Source organism: Falco biarmicus, chromosome 4 (genome assembly GCF_023638135.1).
Source record: "Falco biarmicus isolate bFalBia1 chromosome 4, bFalBia1.pri, whole genome shotgun sequence".
Classification (NCBI taxonomy): Eukaryota; Metazoa; Chordata; class Aves; order Falconiformes; family Falconidae; genus Falco; species Falco biarmicus.
This window is the reverse complement of record NC_079291.1, coordinates 89,306,685-89,327,247: the sequence shown is the minus strand read 5'-3', so window position 1 is coordinate 89,327,247 and position 20,563 is coordinate 89,306,685. Positions and strand designations below refer to the sequence as shown.

Sequence of the window (20,563 nt, the reverse complement as noted above, 5' to 3'; positions counted from 1 at the left end):
ATTTATATGAGATAAATTCTTCCAGCTCCAGTTTTGCCAAGTATTACTCAGACTTATTCCTACCCTGAGAACTAAGAGAGGAAATGCATACCAACAGCTTGCAACGGTAACAATTTTCCTAGAATTTCTAACTTACCAGATTTGGGATTTAGAGAATCACATTGAGCATTATACATGTGCACAAATTCCTGGTGTCTTTTAATGAGCTGTTGTCGGGTCCCATTGGTTGACAGACCATGTTCCTTTAGTTTCTTCTTCAGTTCACGATCAGAGAGCAAGTTGTAAACAACTTTTGACATAGGCTTCCTTTTGTGAGCAGAACTGCAAAAGGAAACAAACATTTCTTAGTTAATTCTCCTATGAAAATCCAAATACTGATTTACATTTTTACAGAGTATTTCACCCACTCTGGGTAAGAAATACCCAAAAGAATCGTTTCAGCTATGGCAGACATACAACGAATTATGCAGTGTATCGCAGATGCAACAGCAGTGGCTCTAGGAAGCCAGAACACTTTTCCAACTACCACAAAGAAAATTTCAAACATACAGAAAGCAATAGGTCTGGTCTGATTTTCTTCAGGAAACAATGCGAACACTACTCCTGTAACAAGTACTGTGGCTCAGTTGTTGATATCTACAGCGAAGACTTTAGAATCACATCAGCAAACACAGTATTGTTTGTCTTCATTAGGATCAAGCCTCACATTCGCTCTGAATTCAAAAGGAAGCATACTGAATTCAGATTGCCAAAACACAGGTTTTCTACCCACGTACTGTCCATGTCTTACCTGAATCAGTTGGCAAAGTTTTAAAAGCATTAAAACTGCAAGCCAAAACTTGAATTGGGAGATTTTTCAGCTTTCTGGGAATGTAACTTCAAGAAAGATAGTCATGTACCTGCAAGCGATCTGTAGTTCCCATCTAACAGAAGGGTTGTTTGGTAATACAGAGAAGTGACATTAAAGAGAATTAATAGCACTCTCAGATGAATAATATCTGAAACCAAAATTTACTCCTTCACACTGCCTTATGTCAGAAGAACTCAACGTTCCTGGCATAGCTAGGGAAAACATCTTACACACAGGAAACTGTCATAGAAAATTCAAGTCCTACTACAACTTCTGTCATCTAAGATGAGCAGAACAGTTTCTTTCTGCACAAATTAGCTCAGTCTTCCCTATACCTCCTGGTGAAGTAACACTCAAACTAGCCAAAAAAAGTACCGAAATCCATCTACTGCCTCACTCACCTTCTTCAACTTAAATTATTTATTAGTTACAGAAGAACAGCATTTATTTAGATACTTTCTTCCTGCAGCAAAATGAAGTTCAGCTGCGCTGCTCTGAATTATGGAGAAATTAACGGCTTTCCATTGTGAAAGCAAGAAACTTATTTGAAAACTGTATTCAGCAATTTCAACTCATCACATTGAAAATAAATTTCAAAGCTTTTAAAAAAAAATACTCATGCAAAAATCATCATTAATTCATTTACTTTCATACAGCCCCTGTAGCATAGCTGGCAGAAAAAAAAAAAAAAAAAAAAAAGATGACAATACACTCTTCAGGAAATTACTGTTTTCAGATTCTTTGGGGAAATATAAAAAGAAATCATTGAATAATTAAATCTTTTGAAAGTCCTGAAAAAGCTTTGTATGTATTATAACGCACCAGCATCACGTCTTAGAAGAGTGATGACAGCTTTGTGAGCAGACAGCTATGAGAAAACAGCTCACAACAGTTTTGAATCTTAATGTTGGTGGGATTTTTCCCCATCCTCGAGAAATGCAGTGATCTTTGTAAACGTAGACTTACCTGTTGTAATTACTTCTGTGCAGGTTTTGGGGACTAAATTATCAGTTCCGCTGAAATACTGCTCAACTGTTAACATAGCATGCCATGTGCTCCTGATTTGAGAATAAACAGAGCTAAAATTCCTCACAGAAGAACTAGAGTTCTGCTGTTACTGAAACCCGAACAACACTGCCATAAAATAAATACATTGCCAAAAAGCCAGCATTTGACACACAACAGCCAGTCCCTAGGGAGAAGTGTCTTGCATGATATTTTCTTAAGATCCAAGCAGTCAGATAAAATAAGCAAAATTTAAAATTCTGTTAGGGACATGGGCTTGACACCAAAGAAAGATCTGGCTTTTATTTCCATTCATTAAGAACAGAAAAAACACTAAAAACATCCCAAGTGAAAATACAACATCAGATTTCAATATTCATTTACCATTTACTCATCTTCAAAGTCCTTTAGCTTATAGATTGCATTCTAAGCATGACTGGACAAAATAAGAGGTTTAACATAAAATTACTTTCTAATTCAAGGTTCAGAGGAACTGGAAATACAAGCGTGCAGTAAAACCACATGCAGTCAAAGTCCCTCACAGTTCTTTAGTCTGAGCAGTTAGAAATAATGATGGCCTAAATTTATGCTAGTAAGTAAAACAAACTGAAATCTACACTTCTGATGTGAATGTGGTGACCATGACAAATTCTAGGGTGGAGGTATAAAATCCAAGGCATCCATTAACCTTATGGAAATTCACATCTTAAAGAAACAAACTTGACTGGGGCAACTTGAAAAGAACCAGTGAGTGGAGTAAGGTGCCATTTTTATTTTTTACCTTGACAGCTAGTGAAATAACTGTCTTTTAGCCCATCTGAACTGAGGGAAGCAATTCATTTACCGAGTGGAAAATGGGAATAAGTGTTATCTGAATAGAATTTTAATGCTAGTGAGCAGAAACATGATGAGAATAACATACAGACTATGTTTTACTCCCTGTGTTCAATTTTTGGAAACTTTGTCCCATGTTTCTTGCCACTAAAAGCCAAAAAGTAATTCTGCTGGTGATCCACATGGTTTCCTGAGAGAGGAAAATCACCACTAACATATTTATACAGAAATTTCAGAACTATCTATACAGCATGCAACCAAGAACCAAACACAGTCCTCTGTATTACAACCCACCAAATAATATTCCTTATTCAGCAGTGCAGAAGAACAGCTACATGCATGTAAAAGTTCTTAAAGTTGTTTCTTACCTTCTGAGGCTGTCCTTCTTCTCTTCTCTTATCAAGCAGCTATCCAGATGTTGGTTTATATATTGCTCTGGAATAGCAACCTCACAAACAGGACAATCCACTGAAAGCAAGGGAGAAGGAATTTACTAGCATGTGTATTACAGCAAAAAGCAAATGTTTTAATTTAAAAAACTAGTCATTGACTGAAGAAAACTAAAATCCAGAATTCCAGATTTAATTTTTTTAAGATCTGGCATGTCTATCCAGAACCTTCATTTTTAGCTCTAATTTTCATTCCAAAACACTTATTTCTCTTTCTATGTAGTATTAGAATGGCTCTCATCTTCCAAACAGTCAGAAGGAATAACAACTCTAATAAAAATCTAGAATAACATACACACTACACAGAAACCTTGGAGCTAATATAAACATAGACATATTTCCATGCTAATCTTTTTCACTTTTGCAGTATTTTACTCCTAAATAAAGGAAACTGCTTCTTTTGATAACACAGTAGAGCACAAACTTTATTCATATTAACATAATGTTCCCAATCTATGGCTCTCATCAGGACTGTCAATACATGAGTTTACTCAGCCTCACAGGAATCCTATGATCCAACCATGCCTCATACTCATTGCTTAGTACAGATAACTTGATTCCATGTGTTGGGCTCAGAGGCTCACAAATGCCCTACAGTATGGTCCCACCCAACTCAGAATTCTTCTTGCATCATATTTTAAAGAAGCAACTATAAACATTACCTTTAAAGACAGTAAAAAACCACAGACTTAAAATAATCACCTGTTGCAGTCACAATATATCAAAAACAAAGGACTAACTTCAAATGAACAGTATGAGGAAGGAATTCTTTAGCTGACATCCTCAGTATGAAGGAAGCAGATTTTGATTTAAAAGATAAAACAAAAACGACCCATGAAAAACACTGTGAAAAGTTGTGGGAATTCAGAGTGTTACCCAGTAACACTCCTTTGCAATTCCTAACTGCTGTGACATCATGTTCTAGTTAAAAGTTTTTTAAAAAACAAGCTGGGACAGTAACATAACATAATAGTTCTGAGCAGTCTATTACTGTATTGGAAGTTACATCTGAATTCTTAACACAGGAACAAATAATACTTACTAAAACCACTTCAGCATTGCCTCATTTCAAATCTTTCACTTATATTGTTTGACCAACTACTTTGCATTGTTGGAAATAATTTCAATGTAATGCATGCTCAGGTCATGAGCATTTAATAAGGTCATGAAATGGTAAGTAAGAGAAAATTTTAAGTGCTTGAAAATAAATGAGCAGCAAAATTTCATATGAGTTTTACATTACGAACACAAGCAAGTCTGATGCATAAAACTAGAAAATTTAACTTCTGGCTAAGTGGACGTCATTTTCATATGGCTACTTTTCTGGCTGTATTACATCTTTAAGCAGTATTTTCCTGGCTAATAAATAAATATGAACTTCAGAGTTCCAGTTGAATAAATTGTTCGACAAAAGAATGGATAAATACAAACTAGTAAGAATGAGTGTTATACTCCTACACTGTCTTTAATTTAGGCTTTTAATTGGGTCAATGGGATGGCTGCCATCATGTCAAAACTAAGAGGATTCTGTCGTTTTATTGTAGTTGATTAGTATAAATGGGTATTTTAATGCTTCAAAATAAATTAATCTTAACACTGTAGAGTTACAGAAGAATAAAGCAGATTACTTTCTTCTGGAGAGCGTATGAATAGGAACATCAACAAACTAAAGCCATGATCGTTTTGACTTTGGGTGCACCCCTCAAATAACAAACACATTATAAAATACCTTGCTTCTGGTTACTTAAGAATACAAAAGCAGAATGAATGTCGATGTTGCCTGTCTAGTCATTAAGGGGAAGGATTAAATGACTTAATTTTTTACTGAGGAAGTCTGTTAGAGCTGTTACTCAAAGCAAAGGAATCTGTAAGCATTGAACTCCATTTAATTACTTGGCATCAGCCCAGGCTTCCTCTTCAAGAATATGCTTGTAGCTGTCCCACATAAGCAGTAATCTGAATGAAGCACAGTCCAGTTAAATGGGAAGCATCTGAACATGCCAATGCAGATGAGAACAATGCAGAGAAGTGAGGAAAATGCCATGTACTGAAGGCACTCCAACGCATACAACCAGCCACAGCCGCCAGCTTGGGGAAGAGAACAAGACAAAACCAAAAATTAAGCGCATCTCACCTTTCTTGGCTACTTTTACCTCAGATGTAGAAGGCTCTTCATGACTTTTGGTGCTCTCAGGACTCTCTCGTGATCCCACTTCATTGTCTTTACCATCAACATCTGCAGAACTGCTGTAAAGGTTATCATGCTCTTCAGTTTTGAAAATCTTCCGATCTGTTCCTGCCAGGCCGTCTGCCTTTGTTGAGGTGCAGACTTTTTCCTTTCTCAAGAAACTGTCAATCACTGGCATCTCCTCTTTCAAACCTGGCCAAGAAACAGGACTGCTGACATGTTTTTTGCCAGCTGAATGCCTGCTATGGGCCAATGGGGATGAAATCGGTGGAGTATCCAAGACCAACTGGAACAGCTGTTGTCTAGAAGCATCCAGAAGACAACATGCAGTTAGCTTCATTGGAAAGCATTAGTTTTTTCTTTGAGAAGAAACCAGAACACAAACAAACAGAGCTTTTCCTCCATTCCTTCCTTCCTCTCCCTCTTGCTTGCATGCAGCACTCGGGAATCAGCTAGCCCACACAAACCAGGAGCAGGAACACACCAGATGAGCCTCACCGTGCTCTATAGAATCTAAGAATTCTCTTCCAAATGTTTGAAGACAATAAACTACATCTTGCAAGTGTAATAAAATGCCTCTCAAAACATCACACAGAACACAGTAAAGAACAAAAAGTTTTCCCCCCTGACTTGAAGTTGGTAGATGACCATTTTCAAGTCAGAGTACTTCAAGCACTGTGTCACACAGCTGTGACAGAGGCTCCTGAAACCAAAGAGCTTAGCAGAAGCATTGCTATATTCCTTCTGTCCCCCCTTACTGCCAGTCTCTGCTTACTGCCCACCCAGCTGAACAGAACCCCACCAAGAGACAACTGCGTGCTTGTCAGGTCTTGAGATTTAATGTCAGGTAAACCAAACTGTTTTGGTCACAATTTCATCAATGATGAGCCAAAAAGCACAAACCCTCCATCCTTTCCTCATATAAAGTAAGAGGACAAACATAACTGCCCTCAAGAACAGCCCATTTCAGCCTCTTACCACCCACCTACGCATGCTTTACCTCCCACTTGTACAACCTGTCCTCCTCAGGGCTGTTAAATGTCAAGATGCAAGTTAAACACAGAAGTCTCTTTTCAAAGAAATAAACTTTTATTTTATCGGTAGGAACATGGTAGCAGCAGAAGGCTCACTCTCCTGTCTGTCTCAGTAGTACTTTTAGCTTTGAGGTAAAACAAAGAATTAAAAAGTCACAGTTGTCCTACTCAGGCAATCACATAAGATCTTAAAGACATGTTTTATTCCTACACCTGCCCCAGGGTTTTTTGCAGAATCCTGTTTATTTTACACAGCTCAATCTAAGATAAATAAAGCCAGAGACTGCATCCTTAGCAGGCAGACAGCATAGCAATGCAGCTGTCTAGCCTGCCCACATACCTCATGATTCAATCTCACGATTCAATCTCTCTGCCTCATCACAGGCAGAGAGAAGGCTTTCCCAGCTAACATCAGCAATGGACAAACACATGTCTCACTGTTACCCACTACTGCTTTGAGTCTTCCACATCCCAAGGGTCACAATGAAGTTTGGATCATCCAGCCAAAAACAGCCAGCATGCAGTCATCAATCTATTCACCTTTAATTCACTGCTCCAACATCCCCTGGCAACCTGCACACCATTCACCCCTGGAGCTCTCCCAGAGTGCAAAGCCTGCACAGCTGCCCAGGGGCTCATTAGCTTTCTCCCCACCTTGCTGCCATTCTCACAACCACCACTGGCCAAGCCCAAGCCTGCTGCATCCTCAGAAGTCCTACCCAAAAAAAAAAACAAAACAAAAAAAAAAAACCAAAAAAAGGCAATTGCAAAAAAACCTTTACCATCTACAAGCTCTGACAAACTGCCAACAGCTTACAAAAAAAATTGAAAATCTTAAAGGAAAGGCAGCATCTCTCTAACAACAAATGGAGGAGACGGGTTAACAACTAAGAGATACTCTGGCCCTGCCTGCTAAGTGGAATAGGGAGGACCTTCCCTTCACCTCTCTTTATAGCAGGATAACACAAAAGGGAGGGACAGCAACAGAAACAGCTTTTGAGGATGCCGAGTTACCTTAGAGCCTCTACAGAGAAAGGCAAGCTGTACCTCACAGGTCCACGTGCCTTCCCTTCTGACCCACGAATAGCTGCACTATTCGCTGCAGCTGCTGCGGAACTGCAGGCCCAGAGCTCTGCACTCAGGATGATGTTGACTTCGTCCAAGAGACAAGCCCTGTGCACTGCTAATTACAACTGCACAAGACACCTGGGATCCCTCAGAGGTGAGCACATGGCCCCAAAAGACCACAAACAAGTCTGTAACACCAGTCCTCTTCCTTCCCATCTGTAACACATTAACTTTTTCAAGCACTAGAACCTTTATTACTACCATTGCTCAGCAAGTACATGCTCTTTATTTAAATGTCATGGCTCTACAGCTTTGATTGTGACAATTCACTGCACCTGAAGTGACAGTCTGTGAAAGTAGGCCAGCTGTGGGTCCTCACCTTGCAAAATTTTTAACTCAGGAAGATTAAATAACAGTTGAAATAATTTGGATTACTATTCCTTTTGTGTAAAAAAAAAAAAAAAAAAAAAAAAAAAAAAGAGGGGGTAGGGGTCTGTGGGTGATATACCTGCAGAATATGCACGGCCATGAAATTATTCCTTACAATACTTCCATGAAGACACAAGGCCTATTAGAAGTTTAAAATGCACTACGCTCTCAGATTTTACAGTTAAAGACATTTCAATATTGGGTGACTACTTAAAAAATTGTTCAGTCTTTTAAGGTAAAGTTTTTTCAGGTCTAAGAAGAACAACTAATTAAGAACTGTCTGTACATATACCCTTTAAAAACAAGTTCATATAAGTCACCAGGTAACACCACAATTATACAAGTTTAAGTTAACTTCCTGGAGAACAACCACAGCAACAAGGTCAGCACGCCAAACACACTGCAGTAGTGATATTCAAGCCAGATTCAGAAGCCTGATTTGGAGTCTAAGTTTCCTGGATTACTGGATGTAATGACCACATCTGTCAGTGGCAATTCACATCCATTCCGAGGTTCTCTGACTTTCTGCAGTACAAACACGTGCAATAAAGTGTGGCAGCAAAACTATGTTTTTCTGTCTCCTCATGCCTAGATATGGACTGGAAGTTTTTGAGGTTAATTCCTCGGCTGACACAGACACGGAGCTGTCTAGCTACTGTTGGCATAGGATCAGCTTCATGGGCAACTCAGGAGCTAGCTAATGGGAACACAGAGGTCTTCACACAGCCCTGTCCCACTCCTGCCCCACACTTGTCATTTACAAAGGGTACACTCCATCCAGAAGCATCAGAAAGTTATCAGCATATCGCTGCTCAGCATGGCCACGACCGGCAATAATTGGCAGGCAAAGTATCTCATTTTACTGCAGATAAATGCACAGCATTCTTCAACATAAAGGTAACAAACTATAACCTCAGAAAATTTCTCATATCACAGATGGTTATACTCTACAGTCAGGTTCAAAAGCAAATAAATTAGTTGCCTTTTATTCCTAATACACTTAGGCGAAGTTTAAGCCTCAAAAGGATTCAGCTGGGTGTTTTACCAATGATGTACTCTTTTAAAAAAAAACAAACAACAAAACACAAAACTTTTTTCCCCTTTTCTAAACAAAGAATTAATCTTTTGGTTATGTAAAAAAGATCTATTTAGTCAGACTCCCCCAGGTTTTCACACAGGCAGCCTACCATTAAAGTAGCTAATCAAAGTCAACACATAGTCTTATATTATTCTTTTGGCTGTTAAGCAACCATTTTCACACAAAAGCCCAGCATCCTATGCTACAGCAAGCCAAATTCTGCATGGCTCAGATAACATAAAACAGATCCATAAATGCAATCAATTGGCATCACATCAGTTTAGTTTGCCCATAAAATAAAGAATGACACAGCCAAAAAAGGCAAAAATATCTAAACAATTAGCCAGTTGCCTATATTCATTGTCTTCATCTAGAGAACACAATTGATCCCCCTCATCTTTTCAGTGTATTTTCTATTGCTTTTGAGAGCTCCTCCTCTTCTCAAAGTAACACATCCTACTATCTGTAACCACCAATTATTTCTGTTTATTTTTCCACAACATGCATTCACTAGCCAAAACATATTTCCCAGTGTGTTCACACTAGCTGACAACACTCCTAAAATTCAACTTCACACCAGTTTATCTTTTCACCAGACTTAAGACTGACTCAGGTATCTTTTTCTCAACATCTCCTTCTCAGGAAGTATCACAATAATACATCTTATAGTACCTCAAATTCTCTGAAACAGAGACCTTAGCAGTCTGCTCTGTCCCTCAGAAGGCTACCAGGCCAAGACATGACTGGAGGTGGGCCTGGACTCCAACAGACTGCAAACCCGAGCACGGGGCAGCTGCGCAATTCCGATTAAGGCTGGAGGGAGGAAGGCAGCTCCGTGGCCGGCAGATGCAGGCAGCAGATAGCAAAAGGCTCAAAGCGCAAAGCTTGACATTTCTGTAACATGTCCTGTATGAAAGGGTAAGAGTTCTGAACTCAGGAGACTTGCCCCAGAGCCGACAGGACGGACTACCCAAACAGAAGACCATCTCACTTCAAATGCAAGTTGTTAATATTTGTGTGAAGGCACCCAGAATAGAGAAGTCTTCTGAACTGAAATCCATAGTAGTAATTGTCTCAATAAAATATAAACAAAGAGAGAAAGAAACTGGAAAAAACAATACAAAACCCAAAATATATCCTAAAAATATAGGTTGCTTTAATTACACCATTAGTCTACAAATAATCATACAGAGTTTTTCCTCTTATTGAAGGATAAAGACATAAAGCAGACTTTCCGAAGGGATCTGATCTTAGCACAGAATCAATGGAAAGAACACTTGGATAAGAATATGAAAACTCGTTTGCCAAAACACACATGAAATCTCTGTATGCCTTTTTTATTATTATTATTTTTTCCTGGTGGGAAAATACAGAAAATGCTAGTACTAAACTCAAAAGAGGAGAGAAAAGTCCTAGACTGGCTTTTCCCAGAATTGGTATTTTGGGCCCACCAAGCAGCTTCACTGGCTGTGTGATGGCATCTAGTGGCCCTGACGTACCAGCCCTGGCCCTGGCACCTCAGGGATTCCAACAGCCCTGGGCTCTCCAACAGTACCTCTATCAACTGCCACTCCCCTCCCTCACCACCAGAGTGAATTATTCTAATTTCTCATTAGTCACAGAAATTCCAACAGCTGCTGCTGGAGTGATTCAGACAAGCATGACCGGACTGGGATTCATCCTTCATTCAGAGACGGATCACAGAGTCGAGAGAAAGCACGCAGTTGATGGAGAAGTCCACCCTCTACCATCACCAGGCTGTCCAGCTCACCTAGAAAGTGATTCTCTCAGTAAACCACAGGACAGCACAATTTTCAAGTTCTGCATTTTGCATGCAGTTTTCAATGTTATCTATTATACTCCTAACAATTTAACACAGGCTACTATCAGTTCTGAAAGGTTTTAGCACATACAATTTTACCACCCTGGCACAAAAACAAGAAATGCATCACTCCTGACAAATCTCAGTTTAAGAGCACAAGCAGCAAGGCTGAAAGATGAATCAACAAGATGTTAGCAAGTCCTAACATGTACTGTTATAACCACTACGCAAATCCTCCTCGAAGACTCATCTTCTTTAATTGCTGGCTTGGGTTAGGACACGGAGGTTATGCTTCTTTTAGTTTAAAATGGACAGTCATCTTAATACACTGTGTACAGCATGCTCTCTGCCAGGCATGTTTTAGTAACAGTATAAACATCTTGAAAAAATTTTTTTCTTCAGATCTGCAAGACCCACAAAAAAAATTTCAGTGTCCTCCTCCATGGAGATCCTGGTTCCTTTTTTATGCTCTGTTTACTTCTCCCTTGCTGAAGCAGCTATGAAGCAGAGAAAAAAGGTGGGAATCTAGTGCTTTCAAATAAACTCTTGGGAAAAGATGGAGTTGTGAATATTCTTAGGAACAGCTCACACAGGATAGTCTTAACGGTACTGAAGGATAATTTCTGTCCTTGAAATTCCTTCTGCACTGCTCCTGGAAGTTTAATCGGAGTATCAGAAATGACAGTACCTGCCCCCTCAAATGCTCAGAGTAGATATGTTTATTCCTCTGACTCACTAGCTGTCAGATAAACCCAATTAGAAAACTAAGATATAAACTTGAACATAAAAACATATTTTCCTTCTCTAGGTATGAAAAAAACCACAAACCATTTTCAGCAAGGACTACTTTTCTACTTATGCAAGCATAACTCTAATTTCTGTGGCTAAATTTTCTAACTAGGTGATCGATAAACAGACAATTTTTATCAAAACCATCTCTTTAGAGGACAATGAAATTAATTTCAAAACAACCCCAAAACTTTACCCTTACTATTTTTGAAGACACGAGCCTCATTGCAACTGATAACTATATTGTTCATCAAGGAAAGATGGCACAAAGAGCACTTGCCATCTTGCTCTCCTGACCTGGTCAGAGTGATGAATTCTGCCTGCAAAGCACAGCACAAGCAGCAAAGAGAAAGCTGGGCAAAGGTTGCTCTCACCCTGGCAGTATAGCCTATGGGTGTAATTGATGAGAGTAATGCTTAACTCCTTCGCTGCTCAGGATCTGTGTGTACCTGAACACAAGGGCAGGGCAAGGTGAATTCAGACCGACTGAAGCTTGCTCAAAACTGCTCCTCTACCCTTCACACAGAATATAACATTAATGGGCCATAGTGAAAACACAGCATCTTCACCTTCCCTAGGAAACGTTAGAGTTCACCACTTCTACAGAGAGGAAGCAGGACTCCCAAGACAACACTCACTGAGCACAAATGATCATCAAGGCTCTAATTTTGCAAACGCTTGAGCATAAGCTAAATGTTGAGCAGAAGTATAAATGGGATCAGCACTCAGGTCTATTTAGAACAATTTCCATTCCATGCACACACTGACCTTGGTGCACAGCTTTTACTTTGCTAAGTACTACCAACATTAACATTTTCTTTCCCTACAGGCCTGACTTAAGAAATGTGTTTGCATTTTGTGAAATACTGAAAAGATTTAAGGCCTAATTTTCATAAATGCTAAACCACCTGAGGCTCAAAGTCAGGTCAGGATAGACTTGAAGAACTTAGCACATTTCAAAAAATCAACCCCCGGACCTTAGATTTGTTTTGGAGGGGGCCAAAAGGAAACAAAGCAGATGGGGAAGGAGGAGGGGAGACAAAAGTTTAGTCCTGTACCAACATCATGATTTAATGGTACTCATATTCCGTAACACTTTCCAGGCAAGCAGCATTCCCCTCAAACTCAGGACCATCCGTAGAGTAAATGCAATCCCAGGCTGAGAGGCACAAACGTGGGGTGCCCAGCATCTGAAGTGACATGAGATTTACTCACTATCTATATTCCTTGTAAGAGTCTGTCTTACTAAACTAGTTGTGCTAGTAAGCCATTTGTTGTTGGGTCTTTCTTACTGAGATCCAGAAAACACCCTGCACTGGCTCTCTCCCACCTCACCCTCCACCCGGTACAGAACAGGAAACTACAGGTTTTGTCTTATTGATCTATCTTTACGTTGAGAGATTGATTGAACTTTGAATCACAGAAGGCAAGATTATTAAACTACTCTGACTGGTAAGATTTATACTGATCCATTAAAGCAGTCAAAAAAATTAACGTTTAAGATTCAATATCATAATGGATCCAAGTCAGCACTACTTGTTCCCTACAAAATTAGGCATTACCAAAAAAATAAGAATAATAATAATCCAGTTATCACTAAGAAACACCAAAGAGAGTTCAAGCTAAAATAACGGAACTGTAGAATTCCAATTCTTCAAATAAAACCAATTCAACCTAATAGTGGTCACACAGAAGACTACACAGAAGAAGACTTCACCACAGAGAAACCCTCTCAAGAAACAAAGCCATAAACCAAACTATGCTGCCTATCACTCACGAAGCCAAGAACATCATCGACTTCAAGCTCCCAAGTTCATTTTGGAGAAAAAGATGATAGTCTGTTTCTCTCCCACAGACACAGGGATACCTACAAAATACCTAGCAAATCCCTGAGCTGCTGCTTATCACAAGAAAACAGGGATAACACAAGAAATCTCATGTATCTACTGTGGTAAGTGTTTACCAAGTCATGCTTATTCTCTTGCTCCTGTCTTTCAAAGGCATGAGGAGATCAAAAATGAATTAAAAAACAGAAAAGTAGGTAAGAAATCCAGGTAAAAGCACAATACTCCCTTACTACTCTTATCCAGGAAAACTCACACTTGTCGTCCCTCAATACCTATGTTTTTCCCATCCAATGACTTCACCAGGATAATTCTCTTGCAAGCTGACCATTCCCACTAGATAAAATCTTTCTATTCAGAATTTCCGCTGCACACATAGGAAGGATCTTAGAAGAAAATCTTTATTACCATTATTTTCCCTGTAGAATCCTGACACATCTGCTTGACTTCACATAATGGAAGAGACTGTAAACTTACAGGGCAGCTAACCAGAAGCAAAAACAAAATAAGCTTACACAACCTACACACATTATCTGAGTGGACAGTAACCTTCAGCCAGAAAACTGAAGGATTTTTCCAAAGGCTTAAACATTAGTCTTTGACAACATTTCTGTGACACTGCAATATTTTCACTCAGTCCTCACACTGCTCCTTGCTCTGCTCCTCTACAAGGACTCCTAGCCTGGTCACACAAAGTGAGTCACACCTGCCTTTCCAGCTGCCAAACCAGAGAGATTATTCATAAAATTACAGTATACCTTGCAGAATTAAAGCTCTTTACTAGTTCATCTAATGTCCGGTTATTTTTCAGGTCCGATTCTGAGACTGCCTATTAAAAAAAGAAAGAAAGAAAAGGGAGAAAAAAGAAACAACATTCAAATGCAGTGAAAACAAGAAGTACCCAGAAAACGTTCAAGTGATCAATCATTTGTTTCTTGGATAAATGCCTCAACTACCCTGCTAAAATGTTATGTGAATGAAAATGCACAAATTGTAAACATTTTTTCCTGAAAAATAGCTCAGGCTAAAATAACTGCCTGAGAACTGTAAGTCTGGGAAATTATAGGTAATAGATAAAAATGAACCATAAAGCTAAAGCAGCAAAATCAAGTCTACTCAGCTTCCAACAATGCTTTATTGTAGCCCAGTTCTAATTATTTTGAAAGCCAAACCAAAGATCCCATGAACATGATAAGAACCTTAATCAACAAGACATGAAAACTGATGAAGGGAAGTGTTAATCTGCTAATTACAGAATCAGAATATGAATTATGAGATGGCTTTGTGTATTCAATTCATTCTTTTTAAGCAATTTCTGATTTTTATCACCCTGGCTGTCTCTCTCTGCTCTTCTTTTACAAAGCTTTTATTTGTCTTGCTCATATCAATACCTGTGATTTTTAAGAAGGGAGTAGTAAAATATACTTCATCAAGTAGTCTGCACTTGTCTGAAAGTTTAAAAACTGGCAAAGCGACAAATAGATCTGTTTCCCAGTCTTGAAAAGTCTAGTCTGGGTCATTAGAAACTGTGCTTTAGAAACACAGAAGAAAATTACTTCTATTTCGCCAATATTCCTGAAGTGTCATTCATTGTTTCTAGGCAGCCTACCATTTTTAGGAGTTCAATAAAGCCCAGCTGGCTTACTTAAAATGAAAACTTATATTAAGGCCTAGTATAAATTGCATTGTGTGTTCTTTAATCAAAAAAGGCCTTCAAGTCAGATCATAATAATCACTCACCTGCAGAGCAGACTGAACCTGCCTCTAGTGCTTTTCACATTTAACCTAACTCTCATGGCAAACTCCTCCTTGTCCTGGTGCGTAACATAGTCCTCTGATCCCCAAAAAGGTACACTGTACACTCACAGAGTTTTAGGACTAGATGGTCTGTGGACACTTCTGAAGATGCCTTGAAAGATGAAGTGAGGCCACTCAATGATGGAAAATTTAAGAGCTTAAATTTCAGCACTCATATTTTAAATGATGGTGTATTTTAACAAATTAGGAGGCAATGTTAAATGTTTTGCAACAGATTGCATACAGAGCTCTGAGCCAAAACCCAGGTTTGATGCTCCATCTACTTCTGCCTACGCATTAAAAAAAAAAGTAGCTCTGAAACAGGACAATTCCAGTTACAAGACCACCACATGTTGCCCAAATTGCTGCTCACAAAGAGCTGCTCACCAAAAGGAAAGGTGGTAACATGCGACCAGAATTAATTACTTAGCACAGTCCAAGGGAAAAGCTCCTGAGATCTGCCAAAATATACACAAAAAGCAAGCCGAGAAAAACACTTACCACACAGCATGTTGGACATTGAGTTTTGTAGGATAAAAACTTGCGTATACAAAGGGAACAATCTGGAAAAAGGAAATACATGATTTTTTAACAGGCATTATTCCAAATGCTGTTCAACATCCTTATTAGTATATTTTATTTTCGTACAATACATGCAAACTATTCTACAATACACCAATACTGGAAATACATTTTTCCACAGAATTAAGATCACTATTGTAGCAAAAAAAAAGCCACCAACATATTTTATGCAAGCATCTTTCAACATTTCATCTCAGTCCCTCTGTCAAAAGCAGAGTTTAACACATTACTCTGCTACCACCACTAAAAGCAGTGTGTTTGCACTGCTCATTCTACCACTGCTTTTTTTTTGTTTGGTTTTTTTTTTTGGGGGGGGGGTTGTTGGGGTTTTTTTTGACATGACTAATGTTGGATCACTTTCATCTTCCTGCATAGCCCCAGACAAACCATCCCCTTTTTTCCCAGGTGTTTCTTCCCCTTTCCAAAACAATACTAACTTGTTGAGGGAAAAAACTAAAAATTATAGGAAACAGCACTGGAACGCTGAGAGACAGCTTAAATGTTTCCCAGGAAAACCAAGTCATAGATCATCACAGGATGTTTCAATAGACTCTTTGGTGAAATATGCCATAAGCTTCATTTTGGCATACATCTTCAGATGCTTTTATTACGTGAAAAAAATATGAATGGTACAATCCAAAGCACTGTGAAAGTTAAACAACTGCTGTTAAGAGAGCTACTGAATGCTACCAGTCACCCAAGAATGAGTAGAGGAGGAATTTTAAGTGGCTATAGTTGCAAACAGATTAGAGAGTTATCTAGAAGCCCTGTAACACATCATTAAGAAAAAAAGAAACAGAAAAATATTTTGCAAGTAAATTTATTTCATTTTCATCTACTCACAAATAATTATTCATTAATGGCAGAGAGCTTTTTACTCCAATTGTACAATCTCTGTTGCCTGAAGAGATTACATAAAGACAACCAAATAGAAAATACTTCAAGAAATCTTGATTTACTGTAGGAAACTTAGGCCTTCTGCAGTTTGCAAGGGGAAATAAAATGCACGATCTGTTAAGAAACAGAAGGTAGGTGGATTCTTTTCAAAGGGCCTCTGAACCCAGCTGTGTCACAGGCAGGCTGTTATACGAGCTACTGCAGAGAATTTCCAGTGCTCCCTACCATAATATACTGTTTTCAATGGTGACAGTTTTGCCAAGCTGAACTTCATTGCCAAACTACAACATCCTCCTTCACGTAAGGAGGAGGAAGTGCTATAGTTTCTGAAGAAATCAGTTCCAAGCATTTATTTTAAGGTGAGAAAAGGCAACATACTTCCCCCTAATCTGACTTTCACTAAACTGCTTCACTACCATGTTCCAGAAGATATCAGCCTGAGGCAGACAGAGCAGCATGGAAAATTTTAGTTTGTAACACTTAATGCTCTCTGCCATACAGCTTTCCATTTTGTTCCACCCTCAAGAAGTTACAAAAGATACTTAAATGAAGAATTGTAGGAATAGGTGGTGTTTACATGCATTAATCCAGACCACACGTATTTGCGCTGTCTAGAAGGCTACAACCGTAACCGCATGAGGAAAAGTTGCTGGCTGCTTCACAGCTTTCATCCAAAAGAGCTCCTCAGAGGCAAATGTCCTTGCTGGCTAAGCCACAAGCAGAAGAGCTGCATGGTTTATAAAGGAAATAAAAGGCCAGTAATCCCTGCTCTATGTGCCGGTAAATGATAAATAGTCAAATGATAACTTCTCTCTGAAACGCTAAAGGACTAAACTCTTTTCTGAGGACATTTTTCAATAGTTTTCTGTCATTCGGCTAAGGTACAACAGGATTTTGCCAGCCCACAGGGTCCACAAGGTAATTCTCCAGTCCTGTGTTTCCCAGGAAAGACGTATGAAGACCAAACCATTCACTCAAAATTTCTTTGAGTACAGCTTTTTCACTCCTACCTGTCTGCCTTAATCCATAAACTGAACGACAAGTCAGGCCAAGACACACTCCCACCACAGCCACCCCGGTACTCCCCGGAATGCACAGCAGCATGCATTTACATGAAACACACCAATTCTAAATTCCACAAGGTCACAGGATAGAGGGAAGAACAATCCCACCACCTCTTTAGTGACCTGTCACAAATGCACCACGTTTACCTCGGCTCCTACTCAAGCAATTTTTTATCAAAACTGCTGTTTCTGTGCAATTTTTATTACAGCTCAAGTAAATTTAAACTGCAACCACCAAATCAATAGTGATGTATTAGCTGAACCTCCATAAAATACGTTAACCCCAAGACAGGAGGCACAGAGTTACAATGAAAAGCAAGTAACAGTTCTGCGTTGACTCCTACGCAGCTGGCACCCACGGAGTCTGACCCGGGCCAGCAGGCCGGGCCGGGCCGCAGGAGCCGGGGCCCACGGCGGGCGCTCGGCGGAAGCAGCCCGGCGCTCCCCGGCCGTACTTACAGTTGTGCGAGCACTGTGGAATGATCATCGCAATGCTGAAGTAGTCGAAGCATATGCCGCACCGCAGCAAGTCATCCACGGCCTGCAACGGGAAGCCCAGGTTACCGCACCGCGCGCCTCCAGCCGGCCCCGTGCCCCACGGCCCCGCACGGCGCGGAGCGCGGCGAGAGGCCGGCACCAGGCCCTCGGTGCCGGGGGCCGCCCAGGCCCTAGCCCGCCGCCGGCGACAGCCACGGAGGGCCGGCCCGCCCCGCCGCCAGCCCGCCCGCCGCGCCTCACGCACCTTCAGCGGGGACAGGCGCTCCGGCCACGGCGGCTCGGGCACCAGGGCCATGGCGGCCCGGCCCGCGCCCCACGGCCTCGCCGCCCGGCCGGCACCGAGTCCAAATCCCCCGCGCTGCGGCCTGCGCGCCGCGACCGGGCCGCGCTTCCGGCGGCGCCGCGGCTGCCGGGAGCTGTAGTCCGGGGCCGGGCCGCGCCCGCTGGAGCCGCAGCCCCGCGGCCGGCCGCTCTCCACCGCGCAGCGTGGCGCGCTCCGTCCCTGGCTGCCAGCAGGCCCTGCCGCGGCTGCCCCCGCACGGCTGTGCGAGCCGCCGGGCGCGGGGAGGCCGGGCCCTGAGCCCGCTGGGCCCGCCGGGCCCGCGCCGCCGCCCCGGGGCCCGGGAGGAGAAGGCCGGCGCCGAGGCAAACCGGCGGGCGTGAGGCGCTGGCGGCCGCCCCGGGTGACCCCGCCGCCGTCCCCGGGCTCAGCAGGGGCTGCCCCCGCCCGGCGCGGCTGGAGCCCTGTCCCGGCCCCGCGAACCCCGAGTTCCCCTCCGGCTGCAGGACCTGCCCTTCCCGGGGGACGCCAATTAAACACCGGCTCGGGGAATGTTAAAATCCAAGGGATGAACGTTTACTCGTTTCAGCACCAAACGCGTCCTCCACCGGGCAGTTTCCGTACCGGCCTCTCCTCTCCCTAACGCACACGTGGAGGTCACCTCGGAATAGGCACCCCGGAGGGGCTGAAGGAAAGGTGCCGGCTCCTGCGCACCCATCGTCTTCATCAAACTCCCGCGCACATCTTATGGATGCAATGCAGTTCTCAGCCACTGTGATCAGTCGTTTACTCGGGTGACAAATGAGATGTGTCACTGAGCAACCCCACCATCTAGTAAGCTAGGTGTGAGAGTCTTCACCACCTGTACCTTCCGGAGATGTTAATTTGAAAAATCCCTCAGGCACTGTGTCAATGAGATTTGGAAAAACGGCCCCCTGCCTAACATCCCTTCTGCGCCTAACCCGCTCCGCCACCTCCCAACCAGCCCTGTTTTCTGTTTACACTTCCCCATACAGGTGCATGTCAGCTTTTGCTATGGGAACGACCTTCTCCATAGACATGTACAGGGCTGTGCGGGGTTGCCATGGAAATGGGCATCATCACGGTCACCTCTGTCCTGGGCATGGCCAGATCTGGCTCTCTGAATTCCACAAGAGGGGACACTGCAGAACCCAGGCTAAAAATACATGGGCCTTACGGATGAAAAACAAAGAAGTAGTAGGTAGCAGTGATCATGACTGAGTACTGCTGCTGTGGCTTCAGAAGGTTTAATAATTGCCTAGGAGTTTAGGGAAACTTGGCACGTAGCCAAAGTCAGGCGGGATAACATTGCAAACAAATTGCACTGTGTCGGTGCAATTCAAATTTCAGAAGCTGGCCATTTACTGCAGCCTGTACCAAGGCTGTGCTGCCCCTCGCACAGGGTGCTTGCTGAAGGGGGACGATGTCGGTCCCCTCGCAGATACTCTGCTGCAATACATTGACACACTTTGCTCCAGGCTGCACACTGTTACAAGTATCCCTGGTGATTAACATGTCTTGTAGCAGAGGTTTTTACGCACACACACAATACATATTTACCTATTTTATATATTAGCCTGCGGAACAGTAATGCCTCCCTTTGCTTCCTTCATTTCACAGATTTGTTTTAAGCACTTTTGTAGCTGCTGGTGACTCAGATGTGCTGTTATCTGAAAACCATGTGTGCCCATACCTGATTTTTCCTGTAAGATGAGTTTTTGTAGCAGTTTGCATGGTCCTACTCCTGATTTGTACTAGTCTGATTTTTTAATCAGATAAAATAAAGTCAAGCTCCATAAACTAGCACTCAATAATGCATATTTATATTTATATATAAAAAAGGTACTCCATGACCTACCTGATAGGGAACATCTGAAGAAATTATCATAATGGTCCCTGCTGGCCTTAGGCTTTATGAATCTCTGAATTTATATATATGAATGGAGCTGATTACTGTCTGACACTTGCCAAAAGTGCTAGAATTTACAAATAATTTCATTGACATTTAAGTGCCCTTTCTTTTCACCTTAAGGA

The 20,563-nt window shown here is 41.5% G+C and overlaps 1 protein-coding gene across 7 annotated transcripts in view; it reads right to left on the bottom strand.

Annotated features, from left to right (window-relative positions):
• RAD18 (RAD18 E3 ubiquitin protein ligase) overlaps positions 1-19,291 on the bottom strand; it is a 54,190-nt gene extending 34,899 nt beyond the window's left edge. For 2 of the 7 annotated variants that reach the window (XR_008821429.1, XR_008821428.1), the window contains exons 1-7: positions 18,473-18,740; positions 18,190-18,271; positions 15,689-15,750; positions 14,149-14,219; positions 5,273-5,628; positions 3,058-3,157; positions 137-321 (exon numbers count right to left, since the gene is read on the bottom strand). Coding sequence is in view for 5 of the 7 variants with exons in the window: in XM_056335857.1 (XP_056191832.1) it covers positions 137-321; positions 3,058-3,157; positions 5,273-5,628; positions 14,149-14,219; positions 15,689-15,750; positions 18,190-18,271; positions 18,473-18,523 (907 nt within the window). In the remaining 2 variants the exon portion in view is untranslated. Of the gene's footprint in view, positions 1-136; positions 322-3,057; positions 3,158-5,272; positions 5,629-14,148; positions 14,220-15,688; positions 15,751-18,189; positions 18,272-18,472; positions 18,841-19,132 lie in introns of those variants that run through there. The other 5 variants (XM_056335854.1, XM_056335855.1, XM_056335856.1 and 2 more) reach the window with 4 other exon arrangements.
• Positions 19,292-20,563: the final 1,272 nt, after the last annotated feature.